This window comes from Vanellus vanellus (assembly GCF_965231255.1).
Source record: "Vanellus vanellus genome assembly, chromosome: 1".
Lineage (NCBI taxonomy): Eukaryota > Metazoa > Chordata > Aves > Charadriiformes > Charadriidae > Vanellus > Vanellus vanellus.
The window spans coordinates 87,003,781-87,027,725 of NC_138905.1; the positions used below are offsets into that span (position 1 = coordinate 87,003,781).

The 23,945-nt window shown below is 39.4% G+C and overlaps 2 protein-coding genes across 2 annotated transcripts in view; one reads left to right on the top strand and one right to left on the bottom strand.

Annotated features, from left to right (window-relative positions):
* Window positions 1-7,505, top strand: part of CRACR2A (calcium release activated channel regulator 2A) — a 64,754-nt gene extending 57,249 nt beyond the window's left edge. The window contains exon 18 of the mRNA XM_082494859.1: window positions 5,903-7,505. The gene's annotated coding sequence lies outside the window, so the exon portion shown is untranslated. The remainder of the gene's footprint in view (window positions 1-5,902) is intronic.
* An 8,068-nt stretch (window positions 7,506-15,573) lies between these two features.
* PRMT8 (protein arginine methyltransferase 8) overlaps window positions 15,574-23,945 on the bottom strand; it is a 57,339-nt gene continuing 48,967 nt past the window's right edge. Inside the window, exons 8-10 of the mRNA XM_082499566.1 lie at window positions 21,822-21,972; window positions 17,773-17,894; window positions 15,574-15,943 (exon numbers count right to left, since the gene is read on the bottom strand). Coding sequence (XP_082355692.1) covers window positions 15,860-15,943; window positions 17,773-17,894; window positions 21,822-21,972 — 357 coding nt within the window. The 3' untranslated portion in view covers window positions 15,574-15,859. The remainder of the gene's footprint in view (window positions 15,944-17,772; window positions 17,895-21,821; window positions 21,973-23,945) is intronic.

The window sequence follows — 23,945 nt, forward strand, 5'->3', positions numbered from 1 at the left end:
TTTCTGTTCACTTCCCAGGGTTGCTTCTTGAAGTCCATTACTGGTTGTAGAAGGATGAGTCACCTATTCAACTGTTACACGTTACCCATCATGGAAATCTTCTCAGAAGTTAATCCCCTGTGTTCAGTCCTGGCTGGAGTTGAACTAGTGCAAACCCCTAATTTAAACCTCAACAAAAACAACTGTTTATCCCAATTTCAATTAGTGAAGAAGTGCTATCAGTTTAAATACTGGCTTTGCTAATTGACTCTGAATGATCTGTTCCCCTGCGGTAGGGTGCTTCCTACCTCATCAATATCAGAACTGGCAATATTTCTTCCAGCCTCTGTCAGCCTCAGGAAGGCAGGTTGAAGGCTTAATTTCAGCTTTACTACCAGTGATTCTAGCCCCACTAAACTCCAAATTCAGAACTTTAATTTTTCATTCCCTGAAGTTCATCTTGGTTTTGGAGGAAAGTGACACGTGAGATGGATCTTCTTTATGTGACTTCTACAGGATCATTTTTATTTGAGCATCTTTTAGTGCACACTGAGATCCTGCTAGCAGGATATATGCAACTTGAGGGCAGACAATGCTAAGGAGCAGCTGAATCCTGAGGTGAAGGGGATTTCTTTTTCTTCATCTACTTGAGCCAAATATGGCGTGGTCTACGACCCAGGAGGTGTCTCCTGTCTCAGACTGATAGCTGTGGCTGCTGCTGTTCCTTTTTGCAAGTCCAACCAAAACCCTATCTGAGTACATATGGCAAAGATGCCTGTACACACACCACACTAACGTTATCAGCCGCACAGACAACGCAAAGAGCAGTGTCTTCTCTGCTTGTCACCCACTTACACACAAACAGCATTCCCATAAATATAGACATAGGTAGCCCAATCCTTCTCTGCCTTTCTAACTGATCAAGATTGAAGTTTGCTGATTGAAATATACATGTACACAACTCGTATGACTTGCAGTGCTCTGTCTCCACCTCTGCCCTCCCTGTCTCCCCAGGATCATGCAGCAATTTGGTAGAAGTAAGGTTCAATAAAAAATACTGGATGGCCTGCAGTTATGGGGTGCGGGGCTCAGTCAGATAAACTCTGACCAGCAGCTTGCTTGTTGGCCACTTTTGTTCTACCTTCTCTTGATTTTTTTTCCCCGTGCTTGTTCTTCTTCCATCCACCTTGACCCCTCCATTACTCTACCCTTCATATCCCAAAGAAACAACTTGCCCCTAGTAGCTTTTTCCCCAGTAATCCCACATCTGCTGCATCTATACCCATACATGTTTTATATTTCTTCTACTATTACTTGGTCACCTTGGCTTTATGTGATATTATTGATATAGTTACTTAGGTGCTGCTGGCCTTGCAAGTTTCCAGTCCCCCAAAAGTCCTGACTATTCCCTTCCAATTATCTGTGAAGTTAGTCAGTCTTGAAATTATAGTATAATGACCCCTTAACCACCTGTGAAGTCCAGCCTTTGCTCACAGTGCTATCTGTAACTATTATCAGCTGCTCAGTCTGTTATTTGTTATACTCTGAGTTCCTCATGGTCTTTTTGGTTAGCTAAACCTCAGGCCAGGTCCTGGTCATCTATCTGCACACCTTAACAAACAGCAATTCTTTGTTGAGTAATGCTCACAGAAGAGAGGTATGACTAACATGCTACAAGGCTCTACTTCTGTACAGATTCTGCAGGTCAGGTGTACACCAAAGTGCTATGGAAACTGTCAGATTCCAGTGTTCCGTGATGCTTACTGATCCTTTGTGTTGCTGGGTTGCTATCTTCTTACTCTCCACCGGGGTTTTATACCTCCTGTCAGTATTTTTCTCAGATCCATCAGAAAGCTAAAACTGACTTAATAGCTATGAAGCTTTCCGTTTCCCCTTTTCCCCTTTCCAACTTTTCCCTTTTTCCCCTTTTTTTCCTTTTTCTTTTTTTTCCTTTTTTTTTTTTTTTTCAGTTTTGAATTAGCTTTAGCTTGCTCACAGCTCCCCTCTTCTCTCTCAAAAGCCCCCCTCCTCCCCTCCCTCCAACAGCTTTTTTGGTAAAGACAAGCCAAAATCATGTTGCAGCTGTGCATTGTGAAACCGGACTCTGGGTCATGCAGTCTTGTCTCATGGGTTATGTAGAGGTTTTTGGAGATACAGATGATGTCTTTGTACTGAAAGAGAAATTAATCAAAATGTAGTAGACGGGAATACCGAGCAGAAGTGTATTTCACCTATTCGTATTATGCTCTGGGAGCACAAAACCATCTTCACTTAGAAGTGACTAAAGTGCTGATATAGAAATCTTTGAATGCAAGTATCTGCACTGCTACAGAATGTTTTAGCTACAGAGTGTTGTTTTGTTTCTTCTGTCAGACTCTTCCTGTCTGAAATTCAACATTCATAGCTGGTGTAAGTTTGGTGACTGTAGTATCTTCTTTTAGGGATGTGTATTACTCTTGAAAATTTGCCTTACTAAAATGAAAAGTACTAAAAATAGTGAATAAGAAATTCTGCTGAAAAGTTGCTTCTTACACTCAGCAGGCTTCGTCCTTCTCTCAAGTTCACCGATATAAATCCTTGTCCTGGTTTGAGGTAAAACAGAACCAATTTTCTGTTCAGTAATTTTACTTCTCAGTTAAGTCTCTTCTAACTAACTGAACTCTCTGAAATTAGCAGCATATTTTTCAGACTGCATCTGATTCTAGCAGAGATAAGGCCTGATGTTTGTAGTTAGTACCAAGGAACGGTATGCAGAGAGGCTCCTGCTTATACTTACTACTGTGACAACCAAGGTCAGCTCACTTTGTTATGCACCAACTTGGAGGGTCAGAAGCAGAAGAGCATAGAGGGGTTGCACCTCTGGGGAGGATTGGACAGGACAGGTGACCCAAAACTGACCAACAGGGTATTCCATCCCATCTGCCTCATGCTCAGTATAAAAGCTGAGGGATCAAAGGGTCAGCCCTCTTTCTTCAATGGCCGGCGTCCGAGGAGGACTCTGTCTGCCTTTGATCCTGATCTGTGCATTCCTGGATCTAGTTCCTGAGTTCAGCTCCTGTCTGTCGCTGAGTCCAGGCCGGGACTTTCCCAGTGCCTGTTGGTGACATGATTGTCATCCTGGGAGCTTGATACGGTTTGTATATATTGTATAGATTTCATTATTTTCGTATTAATATTATCTTTCTCTTATTTTATTATTAATATTTCATTAAAGAAGTTTAGTTTCTTTTCAACTCATAAGTCTCTTTCTATCTCATTCTTCTCACCCTTAAGGGAAAGGTTGGGGAGAGCATCTTTCATTTGCCTTAGTGATCATCTCAGCCCAAACCACAACACTCCTTGGTTCAGTAATGTTTCTTCTGATGCCGCCCTACACACAGTAAATCACAAGCAGTGCTCATGTGTGTAAACTCTTTGAGAGGATGATCAGTTGGTAGGAGAAAGCGAGAAATGAATCTTCTTGGCCTGGTCAGGTACCCAGTACTGACAGATCTTCGAGTACCACACAGACTACAAAGCCCGTTTGCATGTATATAACACAATGCTCGTAGCCCTTTGTAATAAGCATCTGTTATAGGCTGTACGTAGCAGTGGGCTGCTGTTGTGACCTGAGCAGGGGAGATCATGAACTACTGTGTGCCAGTCAAAACTGGTTCCAGCCTGCCCCGGTGCGAGCCAAGCAACAGTAGAAAAAAAAAAAACAACCCATTGCACTCAACAACCTTACTCAGAGAAGTGTACAGCACCTCCCCACGTAACATATTTAAGGAGTAATCTGCAGCTGTTAAGGTGGGGATACTCCACACACAAGGAATGTGTCAGGAACAGACAACATTGAAGAAAGTTTGCTCCTGAAAGAACTGCAGCCAGTGGTCGTTTCCCATGCTGGAGCAGGGACAACTAAGGAACAGGGCAACTGGGATCCCTGTGCCCAGGACAATGGGAAGCACTGAATGGCAGAAACCATAATGTTTGGGATGGCAGAAACCATTACGCACACTGCCTCATCTTCCCGTGCTGCCTGCTGGCTCACTGGATGAATTCTGACAGACAGAGTGTACCTCACAAAATAAAGGAAAATAAAGGAAGCCGAGACTCAGGGGCAGAGAAGAGAAAAAAAAGTTCATTGATATGTGTGTCTAATTGTTTGCATTATTTTTTGTTCCCCAGTACTTGAATCAACAGTAAAAGATTTATGCTGGTTGGTAGTAAATTAACTCAGGTAAAATTCCCCATCAGACTGTTTTTGTTTGCTACATCTGTATATTGGCAGAATTTTCTACCACGTCAGATCATTATTGAATAAATCCACTTCATCATCTGCACAAGTGGAAGCTTGTTTTAGAAAGCAGAAGCATGCCCATAAAGCTCATCATAGCAACTTCCTGAATTCATCCACAGCTGTCGAAACAATGGATCTTTTTTACTATTGAAATTACAGAAATTGCAATGCCAATTGCATATGTTCCTGTAAAAAAAAAAAAAAAAAAAAAAAAGCCAAACAAAAAACCCCAACCAAAACCAGAAAGATGGGCACTTTGACCTGTTTACACTTCAAACAGCTGAAGTTCTTTTAACATGAAACTGGTAAAAGACATCTGATTTTTGTATGATGAAAATAGACATCACAAGGAAAAAAAAAATCTGTAGGCTGTTTACAGGAAAGGAATAAAAGTTAATTCCTGTCACTTTAATACTGAGTTAATATGGGGGAGTACATACCAACTAACCTGAAATATTGTGACACTGATTCCTTCCAAATGTACTGGAAGTGAAAGGTCATCTGATTAGTCAGACAACCATTGCTTCTCTCCTTTCAAACTGTGAAGAGGGAAGTGTTTCAAACAAGTTCAGCTATACTGAAAAACTGTGTTCAGCTTCTGCATTCATCAGTCTCCTTCCAGTGCCCTTTTGGCAACGTGCTCCTCCTGAGCACAATTATTGCAAGTCTTTTCCCATTCCCAGAAAAATCCACATCCAGAAGGGCTTTCTCACTGGTATTGAAGCCAGTGGAACTGAGACATTAAAATAGAATAGTATGCAGCTCTGAGTATTACTCAAGTACTCGTATTACTTGAGCTGCTGTTTGTGTGTATGTGGGTGACAAGCAGTGAAGACACTGCTCTCTGTGTTGTCTGTGTGGCTGATGACGTTAGTGTGGTGTATGTATCCGCATCTTTGCCATGTGTACTCAGCTAGGGTTTTGGTTGGACTTGCAAAAAGCAGCAGCCAAAGCTGTCATCCCTCGATGACATACTGTGTTGTGCCCTGGGTTTCCACATTCTATCTTGTGCCATCTTTATCTCACGTGTTGTGAGATTTGTGTTCTTTTGCTCTGAGCATACATAATGAATGTCTTTTCCATGTCTGTAGCCACTTCTTTTATTTCGCTTCTTTTTTTGCTGTCTTCTCAATGACATTATCAGCTTTGGAAAATCACAGTCTGCCTATTTGCAGGATTCAGTACTCCTGTAGAACAACACTTAGATCTTGCTTTTGCAGAGCAAATCAAGTATATGAATTGGGAATGTGAATACTGCTATATCTGTTATTAAAGCTCAGGTGCCATTTTTTTTAAGGGGGGGAGAGTACAAGTTGGGTTTGTGACTCACTGTCCCTGCCAGTCATTACTCCGTTTTACCTTTTATATGAGAATTCTGCAGTAAACCCGTTTAAGTTACTGCCTTGGCAGAATCTCAAGAAAAAAACCCCAAACCAAACGATAATTTCCTTCTGCATTACTGAGCTGAACTAGCCCAGCAAAATCTGACAAATACTGGAGCTAGTGGGAGGATATGGGTGGAAAAACACAGCTAAGATCACAGCTGTGAGAAAAGAAGTCGAGAGGGGCGGGCAACCCATTTTCAGTAGCAGCAAGGTGTTTAACTGCCTCATCTGTTTGTAACTTCATCTTTAAATACAGATAAATGGAACTGGACGTGAAACCATTCTTGCTTCTCAGGTGGCTTTGAGGGCCAATGCTGAGCTCAATATTGCTGCAGCCAAATGCCGGTTTGGATACCTCTGCTAGGGGCTGAAAAACCTCAAGACTACCATTGCATAGCTCAGCTGCAAAGCTCAGTGTGGCTCTCCTGTGAGTGTGAGTGCACTGTTCTGTTTCTGCATGGCCTTGCTACCCATTGTTACAGGTGCAAATGACTGAATTACGTTGTACTGCACTACAAGACAGTTTTGATCCAGGTCCTTTGAACCTAGACTATTAAGTCTCATCAATTGTCATAGCAACTCCGTATTGTATGGATTTGTATTATGAAGCTGTAATAAGGCTGTTGCTCCTCCCTTTGAAATAAGGCATAAATCACTAATGCAGCTTCTCAGTGACAGGACTCCTTTAAGTCTTATTCTAACAGAGAAACTGATTTGCATTAAATGGCACATCTGTCAGCAGAGAAAGACGAATGATAAGAGTGAAACTTTCTACATGTATGCTATAGGTATTTTATTTGTAACAACACTGTAAAGTCACCTTCTAAGTTGAAATGCATTGGTGTCATTAAAGCCCCAGGGGAGGTTGTGCAAGCAATTACTATCCTCAGGTAGGATGTCTGAAGCTCTTGCTTTTGTCATGTCCACGGCCCATGTAGGGCATGCTGTACAGAAGCTGAGTGCTACTCACATCAAGGCAAATAGAGAATATATACACAGATGGTTAAGTTGTGGAAATTTTGCTTAATATTTGTTCCTCATTGACATGATTCTTAGGGTTGGGTAGAACAGTAGCTAAAGCATCTTTTTGTCATTGCCGTGGAGACGATGTAGCTGTGCAAACATAGCATACTTAGAGTTCTGTAGGGTGCCGTTGATCAAGAAAGTGGAGTCATACAAAATCAGCATTACAGACATCTATCAAATGATTAAAAATTATCTGCTGGCAGGTCTCAAAATATAATGCTACGTAAGCAAGGCTTACGTTGTAAAATGTTGTAAAATTGATATTAACTACAAAAATTAAATGCAAAATGTAATTGAAGCAACCAAGGAAACCTGCTGCTGCTGAAGTCCTCTATACTGCCCCAAGCCTATTTATTTACCTAATATTAAAATAGAGCAATAGTAACTAGACATGTTTTATCTACAATCAATTGAAGAACTCACCACCAGACAATGTAGATTTGTTGATAAGTAGGTTATTCCTGTCAAGAGCATGATGAACTGTAGGCCTGGTCAGCAAACCAAGAAAACCACTTGGAACTGCCAAGATCAGAGGAGAAGTAGGTAAAAGGTAATTCCGGCAGGGCGAGATCATGACCACCGGCTCATTGACCACCTACCCAAATGACACCACCTACTCAAAAGAGAACAGTGGAAGAAGAAGACGGAGTTTGCACACTAATTTACGTGGGAAGCAAAGAAATCTTGACCAATCATTAAAGAGAATAGCAACGAATATGGATTAATTGTTTGAATATGTAATAATCAATATATAAAAGTGGAGTTTATTGAAACTAAGGTGTGCTGCTGTCTTGGGACAAGCACACCATTACTGCGCATTAATGGAATAAACTTGGAAACACCTCTGCTCTGTGTGTTACTGGCTTGCACGCTGGGTAAAGAACCCAGATTTGGGACAACATGGTCTATTGTGAAGGGGAATGTGTTTTATTAGCTCTGCTGATAGCTTATAAAATCTCCATCCTTGGAAGATTTCAGGACAGGTTTTACACAAAGCCACAGTGATTTGACATAGCTTTGGAAAAAGTTCTGCTTGGAGCAGTAAGTTGGATGAGAAACCTCCAAGGTTTCCTTACAACCAACATTTCTGTGGTACAGATGGAAAAATACAGATAATCTTTTAGTCAGGCAAACCTTGCTGCATGTCTACCAACATTAAGGCCTAACAGTCTGAGACAGCTGCAACACCTGCAACATATCATCCAAGGGTGCTATGAAAGCACTCTACAGTGCAAAACACTTGCAAGAAAACAAACAGTCCTGTCTTCCGGAAGGGCAAGAAGGAGGGTCCAGACAACGATACTGCAGTAAGCCTTACCACAATTTCTAGGAAAGTGATGGAGCAAGTAATCCTGGAAACCATTTCCAGACACATGAAGGACAAGACGGTGATCAGGAATAGTCAGCATAGAATTGGGAAAATTGTGCTTAATGAACCTGGTAGTTTCTACAATGAGATGGCTGGCTTGGTGGATGAGGATGAGTCCTGGATGTTGTTTACCTCAACTTTAGTAAGGCTTTTGACATAACGTCCCATAACATCCTTGTTGACAAGGTGACAAAGTACAGGTTAGATAGTTGGACAGGAAAGTGCTTTAAATACTGGCTGAAGGACTAGGCCCAGAGGGTCTAAAGAAGAGAAAGCTCAAGAGCGATCTTATCAGTGCGTGTAAATACCTGATGGAGGTGGGGAATGAAGCCAGACTCTTCTCGGGAGTGCCCAGTGACACAACAAGAGGCTGCAGACACAAAGTGAAACACATGAAATTCCATCAGAACACAAGAAAATACTCTTTTTTACTGTGGAGGTGGTCAAACACTGGAATAGTTTTCCCAGAAAGGTTGTGGAGTGTCTAACCTTGGCGATATTCAAAACCAACTGTAAATAGTCTTGGGAAACCTGCTCCAGCTTGTCCTGCTTCAACAGTGGGGTTGGACAAGACGTTCTCAAGGGATTGGTAGATCACAGTGGTACTTTTTGGCTCCTGAAATTCTGACTCTATATAATGTTCACAGCCCCATGGGACTAGCAGGATCTCCAGGCTGACTAGATTCATCCTCACTCCCACGGGCAATTACATGACTGTGGCCCATAATAAAAAGAACACATGACACACAGGCAAATAAGAGTTGAGGACAGCTTAGAAGAAAAGTTTGGTTTTGATTTATAAGTGGATTCCCTTTTTCTATGTATCACTGAAGTACAAGCTAGAAGAAGAATCTTGAGATGAATGAAAAGAAACAGCGTATTGTGTCAGTACTGTTGAAAGAACAAGGATGGGAAGAACATAACACAGTGTCAATGTTCTGGCAAGCAGAAGTGAATTTTGCATTTGGAGACATGAACATTAGATTGGAAGGGTCTAGGCGTTTGCCCAGATCAAGACCAAATGTCCCTCTGCTTAACAGAACTTCTACTTAATGGTACCATTTAGCAATAGAACTCAAATGGAAAGTTATCCCAGAAAATGTTATGCTTTAATGTCTCTATTACAATTGTTAGTGGAAAGCGTCGGACCAATTTACCTGGTCTTCTGAATATTTTTGGAATATTTTCAGAAGTTGTTTTTCAGTTATCTCCACATCTTTACTGGTAAAGGATACCTTCAGTTTTTTAATTCTGCCGCTTCCGTATCCTCAATTCAAAGCTCAAAACCTGTTGTCATCATGTGTTTTGTTGTTGTTTACTTGATATACGAATGCTGCTGTTTCAGCTTCACACAACACTTACGTTGCTTGCCTGCCTACGCTCATCCCATAGGAAAGCAAGCAAAATAGCTATTTTTTCTGAGATGCTCTGTCAGTGGTGGTAATAGTGATCATAGAATAATCAGACAATTATGGAAGTAAATAGTTTTTGCTTTAATGAGGTCTCATTAGCTAATGACATTGATTTGTCAAGCCAATAAATGTGAAAAATATGCCACTATGATGATAAAGTACTTCTGCTGACTGATCAGCATTACAAGTTACTGTTCACAGTGAGCTACGTATGCCTTTTTGGACTGCCATTTCATATTTGTGCATCAAAATGGTAAAGCATGTATGGTTTATGATTGTAATCTTAACACAGGGGTCCATTTCTGGACCCAGAGCAGTGCTGTACTGGAAATGCTGGTGGTTCATTGGAGTAAATGGAAACGGCTAAACATGAAAGCACAGAACTGAACTGCAAAAGAGGATGTTCTGTTTTCCACATGAGGATTCAGGGGTCAGCTGAGGCTTGATTTTGCTGACTGCTGTGCTTCTAAAAGAGGGTGTGTGTGATGATTCAGAGGAATGGCTTGGATTGTAACCCAAACCTGTATGTTCTGTGAGGAAGTAAGACTCACTTTCAGTTGTAGTTGTCATTTCAAAGCTAACACTGTTTCTTTCTGCTTCATAATCATACCATAGTTGTCTCCAAGCTTTCGCAAAAAATGCAATCTTCACTGAAAAATGAGAAAAATATCAAACATACTAAGAAAAGGCAAAAGGAAAGGAGTCAGGGAAATTGTATCAGTACCTGCAGAGACTGCAAAGACAGACAAGAACAGCAGAGATTGTAACAATTTTGAGATCACAAAAAGCCCTTTCCTTTCCCTTCAGCGGTATCTGGACCCTGGAATAAATTTTGTCTAAAGGACGGGTGCTCTGCTTTAGCAGTCATCTGTGAGCAGTGATCTGCCCCTTTCTCCATCTCAGCTGTGTATAGCGTATGTCTTTTTTTGCCCTTTTTATGTCTATCCCCAGAAACAGCAGATATTTTCAGGGAACAGTTTTGTTCCCTGTAGGCATACTACTGCCCTGGCTCACCTTCAGTCAACATACTGTGCAGAAATACCAACATTCTGGGGCATCTCTAGCTGATGATTCACATCCTCTTTACTCTAAAACAATATATGAAAAATTACTTTAAAGTAATGTGTTGGGTTTTTTTTTTCTTTTACAATGAGGCTATTAGAAAACAAAGTTACTGTTATATCAGATCTGAAACATCAGGTTTGTTTCTTTAGATGCTTTTAAAAAATACTTGTAAGTGCTGTAAATTCATACTTAATTTTTAGGAAGTTCTGATCTAAAAGATTTGTTTTCCTCCACCTGGCCCCTGCTTTGGGGATTAACCTCTGAGATGACCTCTGAGAAATGTTGAAAGGAAATGTTTCAAAAAAGACAAAAAACCTCCCACTTTTCCAGTTGGAACCAGTCTATGAATGCTTAATGCCTAATGAAAAAGAAATCACCTGGCTTTGTTGTATGTTCAAACCAGGCAAGCGCACACGCTGGCATAAACTTATACCTCATATGCCAAATTACTCATAAAATGTGTCCGCCATGCCACCAACACAAAACGCTGAGAGAACCTGAAGTTCTCTTTAATTAGTGAACCTTGGAGCTACATTCTTTGCAAAACCCTTAGATACATTTGTTAAGCAGTGTGTAACAGCAGCAATATATGTAACGGCCTCTGTTAGAAAGAAAAAAAGGGGTGGGAGGCATTACAGGTGAATAGGTGGTGTAATTCATATGAAAGGCTCAGATGCAATCAAGGGTTGTATGGGGAAGAGAGGAGCTGCTGTGAGGGGACTAAGGTAGGAATTAAGTGTGGGGGGAGTTACACTGAAAACAGAGCCAGGCTCTTCTCAGGGGCACATAGTAAAAGAACAAGAGCCCACGGTCCCAAGCGATAACGAGAGAAATTCCAGTTGAACATAAAATGCTTTCTTGTGAGATTAACACAACATTGCAACAGCTGCCCAGAGAGGCTGGGCAATCTCTGTTCTCGGAAATGTTCAGGACTTGCCTGGACAAGGCTCCAAGCAGCATGAGTTATCGCTGAAGTTAGCCCTACTCTGAGCAGGCAGTTAGACTAAAGACTTGCCAGAGTCTCTTCCATTACAAATTATTATAAGATTCTATGAGTTTATATAGCAAAATGACTCCAGCTGCTCTGTTCTGCTGTCCCCTTTGAATTTTGTATACCTTGTCTTTTCTCCCTCACCTCACCCATTGCCTGTGGCTAAAGTAATCTATTCTTATTCAGCCGAGAAAGGATTTCTGAGTCTCTGACTCCACGTGAACAAGGGAACTGACAGACTGATAGCAAGTAGGTCACTCTGGTGCCTTTCTGCACCACAGCCCTCACCACCCCTTCTCTCCCGCTGCTCCTGCCTGCAAAAGAAAAGCATACCTACCAATGAAAGCAGCCTCCTAAAATTTCCCATTTCTATAATGCTCACGGGTCTTTGTAATTCGAAAGTAATTATAATATTGTGTCGTTTTGTCTATTATACCAGTGACACTGGCACATGCTTTTGTTAAGTAAGTCTTTCTTTCCCAAGTTTTATTTATACTTTTTCTTTAAAAAAAGTGTAATCTGATCACAGAGAACATATTACATCTGTGATACTTGAACTTACTGATTACGCAACACAGACTGATTGTCCTGTATTATACTGAGTTCAATCCATATGAATTGGGCCACTTACAATGTTATGTTGACAAGATGTTGAAATGACAGTATATATATGCATTTTTTACGTAAGTAGTATGTGTGGGATGTATTTCATAGGTAAAGGAGAGTGATTGTTAGATTATCTTCTTAAAGCCAGGATTTATTCTTATTATATACTTAGAATACCATGTGTCCTTTATAAAATTACCTTCTAAGTGAAGGAAGTTTCTCTTGATTGTCACAATTAAATTTGTATGTGGTAAATTTATGAATTAATATTAAACTTAAGACAGATCCTGTAAGAAATTGTCTTCGAGAAAGTTCTTCAAACTAGCTCTGTAGTAAAAAACATTCTGTCTCAGGTAATATTCTTGTCTATACTCTGGACCTTTTCAACCCCTAGTAAAAATCTAAGGCAGTGTAAAAAGGCTCCAAACCTCCCAATTCTGCACATAGGAAGGTTCCTCAGAAGAAGCCCTGCAAAAACCAAACCAAACTGAACAGAACAAAACCAAACCAAAACTGTGAAACTTTAATAACATCTGGCAAGGTCTAGTTGGTGCTATGAATAAAAACATGGATGGGGGAATAGAGTCATACTATGCTGTTCTGTAGAGAACCTTGAAAACAGAGTGGCCTTCACAACATTAGGGACTACATCCCTAATCCCACAAGCACTGCAAGTGTGCATTGCACAGTGCCTTTTAGAGGCATGCTCGGTATCTAGCTTTTTTGGATGCTCCTTTGTGTTTCAAGTGACAAGACGATCCCTGAGAAAAGTTTTAATAGTTTTGCTTTAAGATCAGAGTCAAAGCAGAATTGACCTCCTTTCTCTTTTCTCCAGCGCTGTATTTGTCACTCATCAGGGACAATCTTTTGTGTACATACTGTATTTCAGTTTCTTTCTCATGCTCTGTCCTCAGCTCGTGATCTTCTTTTCCTGTCAGCTTTTTAACATATGTCTCTTTCAGACGTCAACAGTCATTTTGCCATTAGTATTTTAATGCAGAGCTTTGAAGATCAGTGGCTTGGGTTCAACCCTGGAGGACATGATAGACCCTTTTACTCAAGCCTTGAGAAGATTAGGCTCAGACTCTGTGGTAGTTACGCAGACTTGTTGGGTAGCTGAGGAAAGCCCACCAGCTTTGCACACCTGTTTCACTAATGCTGACCTAACACATCCGATGTATGCTGAACCCATGGATGCTTTCAAAACCTTAGTGGTAGGTAACACCTATGATGGCCTTGGAAGCCTAAATTTTCTTTTTGGTCACTGTGATTTGAAGACATTCAGTGCTGCGGTAGGAACTCTCAGTTCTTTCTGTGGTAGAGGAATGTGATATGCTTTTGATGTGAAGAAAAGCACCAGCCAGTTTCCCAGGGCTGAATGTGACTGAAGTCTGGTCATCACCCCAGAACTCTGCCATGAACAACATCAGCAAGGACTTAATCTTGCGATACCGAAGTGAATGGGCACTTGTTGCAAGAAGACCTACATTTCACTGTCATTAGGTGAAAGATGAGGCTAAAAGGGCAGTACACAGCAGTGCTTAAAATACCTCTCAAACTGGTTAATGAGCTGTTCTGATCAAGTTTTCTTTGCTGCTTCTTGTCCAATGCTTTCTGTCAGGCAAAAAATGACACAATCTCAGTAAAGGCAGGAAAACCCTTGTGAATTCTCTTTTTTTTGGGGTGGGGTGGGGTGGGTGGTGACTTGTCTTTTATTTAAACAAGGTGGGGTTTTTTTCCTTCTTTATTATTCTTTTAATACTGAAGATATTAAAGATTCATGCAGTGGGCAAGATGAGTGGGTAGTTTGAAGTGCTCTCAAAGAGTAAGTTAGACAAACAAAGCAAGAGTCTTTCCTCTTCATTTATAGTCAGCTGGCAAAGATGAAAACATTGTCTGAGTACCTATATAAATGGAGGGGGCTGAGAAAAAATTTGGTACAGTTCCTTACCTTAAAGTCCGAATACCACAGAAGTGTTAGTAGAAATGGGCTTCTAGAGGTTTTCTGGTCCAAATGGTTACTGAAGGAGTAGCTGATCTACTGATTCCTTGAAAATGACAGCAATATTTGACAGATAAAATTCTAGTCATTTTGTGAGGAAAGTTGTTCACCCTCATTCCAAGAAAATAAAAGTGCTTGAAAACAACACTGATGAACTACACTGCAAACGGTATCATTTACTGCTGAATTACTGTTTAATTTCATTCTACAAAGACACCACGTGATACACTCCCTAGACCAGAATCTTAAGACCGTAAGAAAATGGAGGCACTGTACAGTTTTTGTGAAGGGAAAAATAATAGAAATAGGTTTCTAAAAAGTGAGAAGTTGACAAATACTGGCAAAATACATCTTCAAGTATGCTTTATTTGCAGGTAATTAAAAAGATTTTTAGGCAAAAAACTAGTCAATCTCATCCAGTACATGATAGAACATGATTTAGTGCCTAATGCCAGACTAGACTGGAAAATGGGATAGGACCACAGGTAGGCAGGTAGGTAGATAGGATGCAGTTTTTGATGAATTACAAGTGATTAAATGGTCAACATTCATATAGTAAAAAGACTTGATACATATGTATGAAGAATTATAAGCAGTTAATATTTTAACTATACACAGGCGATATTGTAAGAAAAACAAGGGGTGTAAGAGGAGGGAAGAGTAAGAGAAGCTACAGACACCTTAGTAACATCAGAAGCCATAGACATTTTTTTTAAAGACATTAGCTCGTTCCTGCAAATCACTGCACTCTTGAGAATAGTATTTGCAATTTAAAACCTATCTAAAACATCACCAAAAGGAAACACTAATTCCTATTTTTTTTGAAAATTATTTTGTATTAAGAATCTTGCAAAGAACTGAAATATGGCATGGCCAAGAAACATGAATTACCCACCATTTCAGAGACTTTGCATTCATCACATTTAAATACTAGCTGTCTGATTTCAGAAGGTCTCATGCAAAATCCAGCTATAAAAATTTACCACAGAGTATTTTCAAGGATAAAAAGCTAATGTTTTTTAAAGCTCTGACAGACATCCAGTTGTGAAGGTGAATTTTAAAACTAATGGTCCACATTTTCCAGAGGACATTCAAAAAGATAGTTGTTGAACTTTCTGTAAATGCCCAGCTCTTATCTACACTTTGCATGGAATATTTACCAAAGCTACACTTTGGACAGTTAATGGAATATATCACTGCCTAGAGTAGTGCCAGAGGTAACATCATTATCTTTCCATAGTGCATGATGAGAATTAAATAATCACAAAACAAATTCCTATTATGAAATGACATTTTCTTCTCATATACAATATATATATTCCTTTATATTGAGTATAAGCCCAGTAGTACTATCACAGTAATGTGCTGTAGTAGTCTTTCATAGTGAGAAAACTGCCCTAATCATCTTTAACATGCAAAGCTTGGAAGAACCAGAAATTCACAGTAAGTAGTACAATTTGTATATGCATCTTCTGCCATCCTAAAGTTAGCCAGAACACTCAAGACTGTTGCTTATTTTTTCCTATATGTTTGACAAAAGCTACAGTTCTGTATACTGTACATTCACAGTGGGATCCCAGCCCCCTGTACAATCTGCAAGAAGGATCAGGTTACCACCTTCCATCAGAGTAAGCATTCTAGTAGTTAATATAATAATCTTGTGAACAGTTGTTCCTAGCTTGAAGTTCAGCAGTTCAGGCCTTGATAAAATTCTCCTTTTCACCTCTCTGAAAGGTTTCCTGCTAGCGCATTTTGTAGTCATTAGATACTGACATTTCGCATAGCTGTCCTTTAAAATCCAGGTCTACTGTGAAATCCAGGTCACGCTGTAAAAAGATTTAAATGTAACATATAAGTGAGACTGTAAATTTAGTGTATGAATTCAGTTATCATTGCTTGGATTGAAAAGACCTGCAGATTCAAGAGATACCTACTGTGGTTTCTAACTTCTTCTGTTTTTAAATGTTGCTAACACTGAAAAAGCAGGATATAGGATGTGTAATAGCATTCAACATACAACCTATGCCTAGGGCATATTTGTGTATACTTCTTACGGCTAATTTTGTGTCCTGGTTACAAGTAGGAGGCTTCTGAATTGCTGTGCTATCATACATATTCTATAACAAATTTTTAGGGTATCCCCCATTGAGATGCTCTTGATCTAGGGCAAAGGGCTTTCACACTAGGAGTTATTCCAGAATAGATCTAGTAAACTTCCCATTGTAGAGAAGTCCTCAGTCATTTTTTATCTTATAATGGTGCGGTTTTTTGGAATGAGACACTACATAGCCCTGCAAAATGAAGCTGTCTCTCTACAGGCTTTTGAAAGTCTTCATGTTTCAGAAGAACAAAGCACTAACAAATCCTTTTGAACCAAGGTAGTCTCTCTGTCTCATAATAACTGTCAAGAACATGTTAATTTTAGCAACGAAATCTGCATTCAGGTGCTTACTGCTGTGCAAACCAACTTAAAATATTTTATTGATTTTTCCCTCAAAAGAAAATTGATACATTCAGCCCAAAAGAAAAAGTTCCAGTCCCACAAGGACAACATAAAGGTGGAAAACAGACTGTTTTCCTCTACTTTCACAGCAAGTGGTAGCTTCAGGAGTGAATGCGTTTGTTTTAATGCCAGGTTTATTTTCTGTTTATTTCTTCCCCTGTATCAACACTACTATGAACACCATATACAGTCTGTATTCGTTACAAAAAAGGAAAAGTAATGCAAAAAAAGGAAGGCAATGAAATATTAAATATTTGCTGCCGTTAACAAATGAAATATTTCAATAATTACAACTGCACGGATGGATTATAACCAGGTTATTTTAATGGCTGTATGTTGTAATAGAAAATGAAGAGATTCTCCTCAAGGTTTTTGGCAGAAAATGGTGCCACTGTTTCTCCCAGAAGCCATACTTGTCATGTCTTGCTCTTCTACACAGACATGGGTTGTCCATCAGACCATGTCTCATAGTCTCCTTACAAGTTCAAAGAAGCACTGAATAACTGACATACTTGGTGAGGGATTCAGCCCATAGCAGAGAAATTGAGAAAGTTTTCACCAGCCACGATAGTGCGATATCCATCATGTTTTAGTCTTAAATAAAACATCTGTATTTTCTGTGGAAAGCCACAATTTTCGAAGAACCACATCACTTGATTAGTGAGTTCAAGTACATTTGATCAGTAAATTCATACAGACGTTCAGCTGAAATCTGTTCCATCATTTCCTAAAGAAAACTTCTTGGGCACTGAGTGGGAAATATGGCTATAGATATGGAACTTCCTCTTGATCATCCTGTGTTGGCAGAAGGGATCTTACCACTGATTTAAGTGACAGGATGAAGATACCCTCGCCTGCTTGTGTCACAAAATTTGAGCTAAGCTGACCGCAGAGGGCAGCTGACTCGGTGGTGTACTTGAATCATTTCTTCCTTCCCATGCTAGCTGGTTTGCAGACTGAGTTCTTTAACATTAGCACTGCATTATCATTGCTGTCACCAGCTTTGGTGAAGCTGTGACTAGCGTTCTTACTAATAAATACGAATTTAGAGCCTTTAGCATGCTCATTGTTTTACTTGTACGCATTTTATTTACAGCTAATTATAGCTTGTGATCGATAGAGTTGGAATTAGAATCAGTGATGCAGACTCACCACATTTTTTGCATTTGGTTTCATGGATATAGTCCCATAGATTTCTTCTCCTCGCCTGACAGTTAAATAGTCCTCTAAGTAGAAGACAGTTTGCTTCCAGTGAGTATAGGGAGCATCGGGTGCTAAAAAATATATATGGGTATTATTTATAGGAATTTCATCTTTGTCTTACAAATGAAATTAAGACTTGGGAACAATTGAAAATAGCCTTTCTTCTCATAAAATGCTTTAACTTACATGCTATATTAGCAAACATGCTTTACAACAACACAATTCTATTGACTATGAGTGAAAGTGAGTTGTCTTCCAATTTTTACTGGAATATGTCAGATGTGCATCACACCCAGCAAGAAGGATTCCACAACGGGGGTTACTGGGCTTTCAACCCACATACATTCAAATTGGGGGAATCTTTACCACTAAGTGCTTTAAAAGTCAGAAGTCTAAACTAGTTCAAAACCACAATTACACAAAACCATGAAAGAAAGGTTCATCAAAAACGATTAATCACAGTGACACAGATGGTCCCTTTGACTCGTGATCCCGGAACAGCAGATTTTACAGTTTTCAGGAAGATATAGCTGGGGAAAGGACACTTGCACCTTGACCTGGCTTTAGACTTTTTAAAGGCATATGCTATGGCCAATTTGCCAGAGATGGATACTGGACTAAATAAATTTCTAGTCTTGCTTAGCAGAATCACTTTGATGACCCGCTATTTCAGGTTTTTATTTTATTTGTTTGGTTTTATTTCTGATTTAAATTCAAATCTAGAGCAGTGCATAATGAACTTGCATTGGTTACTTCTTGTAGCTGGCATTCTTGCAGTTAAGAGCATCTAGAAACCTAAGAATAGCTGTACAATTTCAAAGACTTCCTGATGTGGCAAAAAAACCTCTGATAATTTTTTTTTTTTCCCATTTGTTTCCCCAATCACTTTTTTGATGCAGACATGGGCCTACTGTATTGAATCATGCTAATAATATCTTAACACTGTTTAATATAACAATGATCTCATTTCATTTCAAAATCAATGTTTCAAAAAAATATTTGGCTTTAGAAATTGTTTGTGACTGGGGAAATGAAGCTTTTTAAAAAACTGTGACGACAGGAAATTTTAACATTCCATTTTTTTTCCAAAATTCTAGAATCAGAAGACTGGTATAAACAAACTTTTGTCAGAAACTGTGTTGGCAAACTGGTATCTTCAAAAAAAAATATAAAAATTACCAGATAATTTCTGGCTATGTGACTAGACAGTTTTAATGCCTGTTAATCTCAATTGCTAAATGGAGAGATCTTCTTGCCGGAGTTCAGATCCAGAATGTGTTTCCCATGTGGACATGTCTCTGTAAAATTTCTAACTGAAAATATGTCAGAACTTATATTTTAAATCATAACCGCTATCTTGTACACACACACGCGTACGTGTGCACATGCCCTTATGCTCTTATGCTCTTAGGTGCTTCTCTCAGGCTCTTCTCAATGGTTCCCAGTAACAGGACAAGGGGTAATGGGCACAAGTTAGAACATAGGAAGTTCCGTTCAAATACACGGAAAAACTTCTTTACGGTGAGGGTGACAGAGCACTGACTGGAACAGGCTGCCCAGGGAGGTTGTGGAGTCCCCTTCTCTGGAGATTTTCAAGACCCGCCTGGATGCAGTCCTGAGTAATGTGCTCTGGGCAATCCTGCTTTAGCAGGGGAGTTGGACTAGATGATCTCTAGAGATTCCTTCCAACTCTGAAAACTCCATATTATCCGTATTATCCGTATTACTCCGTTATTATGCATGGCTATCTTCCTTAGAAAAGCCTGACATATCTGGAAACTTGTGTTCCATGAACAAGGTGTGTGTGTGGAATGTAGGCACAGGTCTTCAAGTCCACTCCAAATCACACACTTACTTTCTTCATAGTTTAAAAAAATAACATATCAATGAAGTAGCACTCCCTCGTGTCCTACAAACTTGGATGTTTTACTGAATTCAGTAGAGTTTTGCCATCAGACACTCGCTGAGAATCCAGACCAGTCTTCTAGACAGGGATGTCTATTCTTTCAGTTACAGAAGGCCAAATGACCTTTTTATGGAGTAACTTGTTCCACACCTACCTTATGATGATGTGCTGAATAGAGACTGAGAACCACTTTCCTCAACCTCCTGTCTAAACTCATGCTAATACAGGTCAGGATGATTAGCCAGATTTGCTGCAAAGGGATTCTTCTGATTCATGTTCAGTTTGTTGCTCACCAGAATCCCAGACTCTTTTCCAACAAAGCTGATTTCTATCCAGTTGGCCCAAGCAATAGCATGGAGTTGTTTGGTTCCATCTGCAGGACTTTGCATTTGGCTTTGCTGAACTTTATAATGTTCTAACCAGCCTAATTTGAATCTGTGTACATCTTTCTAAATATCACATCGCTCTATCTCATCATCCAGGTTGTTAATAGAGATGTGGACAAGTCATCAAAGATGAAAGGATCTGAGAATGGGAGTGTATGATGAAACATTCAGAATCTCTGAAGTAGCAGCCTGTGGGAGCTACTTTTTATGCCTATTCACCGGGATGTCTAAGAGTGAAGCGAAGAATGCCTGGGTTTGAGGGCCAGATTCGCTGATGGGACACATTTGACTTGAAAACGTTAATCAAATATCCTAATCTATTAAATGGATGTTTCTTAAAACATGTATGTTCGTATGCACACAACCAGAAACACAATCCATTATTCCTTTGTGGATGAAGCCACATTCTCAATGACATAAAAAACCTTTCACATCGTTCTGGAAGTATAAGTACGAAGGTAGTTTTCAGTTAGCATCACAACACAGTAACTACACCCTTCGTTCAAAGCTATTTTTTACAGAAAACTGGAGGTTTGACTATATTACCTTTTAGAAAAGATTAACGGGCTGCCTTCTGCTGACAAAAATCAGCCTTCTCTGGAAAAAACAAATGCTTAAAACCTAAAGTGTTTTCCACCTTAGATAATTTTGTTCAGCACGAACTCAGAAATATTAGCACTTCAGGATACGGCTACAGTGCCTCACAGATTGTTCGTGTCTCCCTAGCTACACTTTGTTTCCCAGCACATACTGACACCTATCATGGCGTGGGAAATACTATAGAATAACACATTTACAGAATGACCAGGGAAACACGGTTACTGAAAAATATAAGAATATGAGGTACCAAATAACATCATCCATATGATTATACTTCTAGAATAAAATATAAACATTTTAACAAAGTACTTTGAACCTCATGTAAAGTGTTGAGAGGTCCTACGAAGGATTAAAAAAGAGATTTCTAATCTTATTTAACCTATATCAGGTCCCATTTACACCTGTTTTAGTTGTGTAATGGTGCTAACTGCAACCAGCACCAACCGTAATTTGTTGTTCTTGACATTAAAGCAGGTTTTTACCTTTCTTGCAACACTGTCTGGTTTATTCATTCTAGTAAACAATGCCCTACAGGAATGGAGTTATTCCTTTAAATATCTGCTCACCAAGCTAAGTTAGTTTCACATTTGGGTTGTTAGAGACGATTTACATAAGCAGTATGTGTGTGGTTGTATCTTGGGAAAAAAAAAAAGATGGTTTTGTTCTAGACTCTGAGATAAGCAAGAGCTTTTGTTGAGTTTTGGATTTGGGGGAAACTAGGGTGAAGATCTGCTATCTCTCACTGAGCTGACAATTCCCTGTGTAATATGAGAAAATCGACATAGGATTTCTATATAACTGGTGATGGGCATAAACTCCTGGGTCATAATTCCCACTGAGCTCTAAGCTTGGTAGCCATTGTGGAATCCTGCCTGTTTTTGCACAATTCCTACAAGCAGTTGTCCTTTCCCCATCCTGCTCACTTCCCTCAACGTGACAATAATTTTTATCACTTTTCATCAAATCAATTTTTATCAATTTTATTTATATTTAATACTTTTATTATTAATTCAAACCTGGTGGTACAGTAAACCTCCATGTACCTACTGATTAGTAGCACTGATATACTGAGCAATATAAATGAAATTAAAAGAAATAGAAATTACCTGTAGAAAATCCCATTTTCTTGTGGCACTTTGTAAATTCAATATTAAAATAGGTGACCAAGGCATGAATGTAATCATTACGCTGAATTTGGAGGCAGAATGCAGAAGTAAATGCCAATTCTTCAGTCTTCACCGTATAAATATCTACTTCCTGTTTTGAGGAGAAAGAAGAGTTTATTTACACGCAGATGTCTGGGACTCTAAGGTAAGTGTTAAGTGACGTACTTAAGCATTTTATGTAATGATCAGCAACAAAGACAACTGGCAGCCCTTTAACACTGTAAGGAATCAACGGTACATTTGAATATATCAGCAAATGATCCAGTTACCTGACTAAGCTGACAAAGTGTGATAAGAAAGGCTACTCACAGAAGAGTGCGTGTCCTTGGGAATGGCAGGGAAGGGCTGCGGGAGCTGGAGAAAATCCAGGTGAATCATGTTTTGACAAATACAGGCAAAACGGATCTTGAAATGGAGATAAAGGTCCCAGTTCTAAGACCTGATGACAGTCATCAGGGACTGTCAGCATTAGGAAAGATGGCAGAGTTGGGTTTTTGATAAAAATGAACTTCTGTATTTTTTTTAAGCATCTCTGAAAGGGAATGTGCTTTGACTGTGTCAAGCAGTCAAAACATTTGAGGCACGACAGGGGCCTGCTTCTTACAGGTAATGCTTTCTAGTCCTGATGATCGATACCAAATAGTAAGCACAGGGATCTTGCTCTTGAACTAGACAGAAGCAAATCATGTAAATTGTACTCTGGCTTGATTGCAGTAGTTGGAAGCAACTAGATAGCTTATTCCCATCAATATTTAAATCTCACTGTTCAAGGCTTAAACTGAGGTTTTTGGGGGGATCTGATTGTCCCAGCTAGGTATGGCTTTTATCTGGGTTGTTTCCAAAACTTGCAGTTATGACAGGGAGGATACTAAGTCTGAAATACTGTTCATTGTATTCTAATGCTATGGGGAATGTTTCCTATCAGTGCACATTCTGATATCCTCCTAAGTGGATCTGGCTTCACTGTCCTTATTGTCCTTCTCAGGGAATATTTGGCAAGAGCCAGATACCCCCAAAATATTTTTCTCTCTGTTATTTGGAAAGTCAGTATTAACAACAAAACTGCTTGTGCATACATAGAAATAGAAGCTTTGTAGGCAGAAATCCAAATTTCTTCTACTCTACTCTACCAACATAAGCCAGGAATCATATCACTGACCTCACCAGCAATAATACTTCAGACTCACAGTGCAAAAATGGAGAGCAGAGTGTAGAATGTCCATTAGAGGGCTCTTTTAGCAATTGCGTTCTATAATCTCTTAGAAGTCTGCAAAAATAGACATCAAAAGATGCAGCCATATTTCAGTTACTGAGGTCTTTGTATGGACCACATAACGTCTTTCTGAGACTTAGAAAACTTATGGTGAGCTGATTTAAGCAAGCTATAGTTTTGGCCTCTCTAATTAGCATTATTGCTCAAGAGCAGCTTAACCATAATGAAAATTATTCTACTACATTACAATGGCACCCTGAGTTACTAGTGCTTATAAGCCACCCATGATTGTAAGTGGCAATTTAAAGCTGGGATAGCCTTAAATTTTTTTTTCCGCTCCAAAGCAGATAAAAAGAAAAAAAGCACACTAGGAATAAGAATTTCTGAAGTCTCCTGGCAGACTTCCATAACAGCCTGCAAAATTTGCTTTGACAAGCTAGACTGGACTGGTGGGTGATGCAGATTTCTGTAATTTTTGGTTTAGCGGTATCACTGTGAGGAAATAGTGATTTAAGTCTGATGATGAGGCACATAAAAAGGTTCTAGTTCCCTCTCTCTGACCTGTGTTGGCTCTGCAGGGTAAAGTGGAACCAAAAGCAGTAGGAAATATTTTTATTGGAAAAGTTAGTGGAAAAGTCTCAGAAATATTGAACATATGTGCTGGATAAAATGGTGGTCATTTTTGCAGTCATTTTTTTAAGGACAGAAACGTGCTTTTTTTACTATGCAAGATATGAGATGAATGTGGTTGGTTTTTTTTATTAATTAACATAGTTTTGAAACTGACTTGATCCTATTTTGGTGATCTCTTTGACTTGTACTCTGGCTACTATATATTCTTATATTAAGTG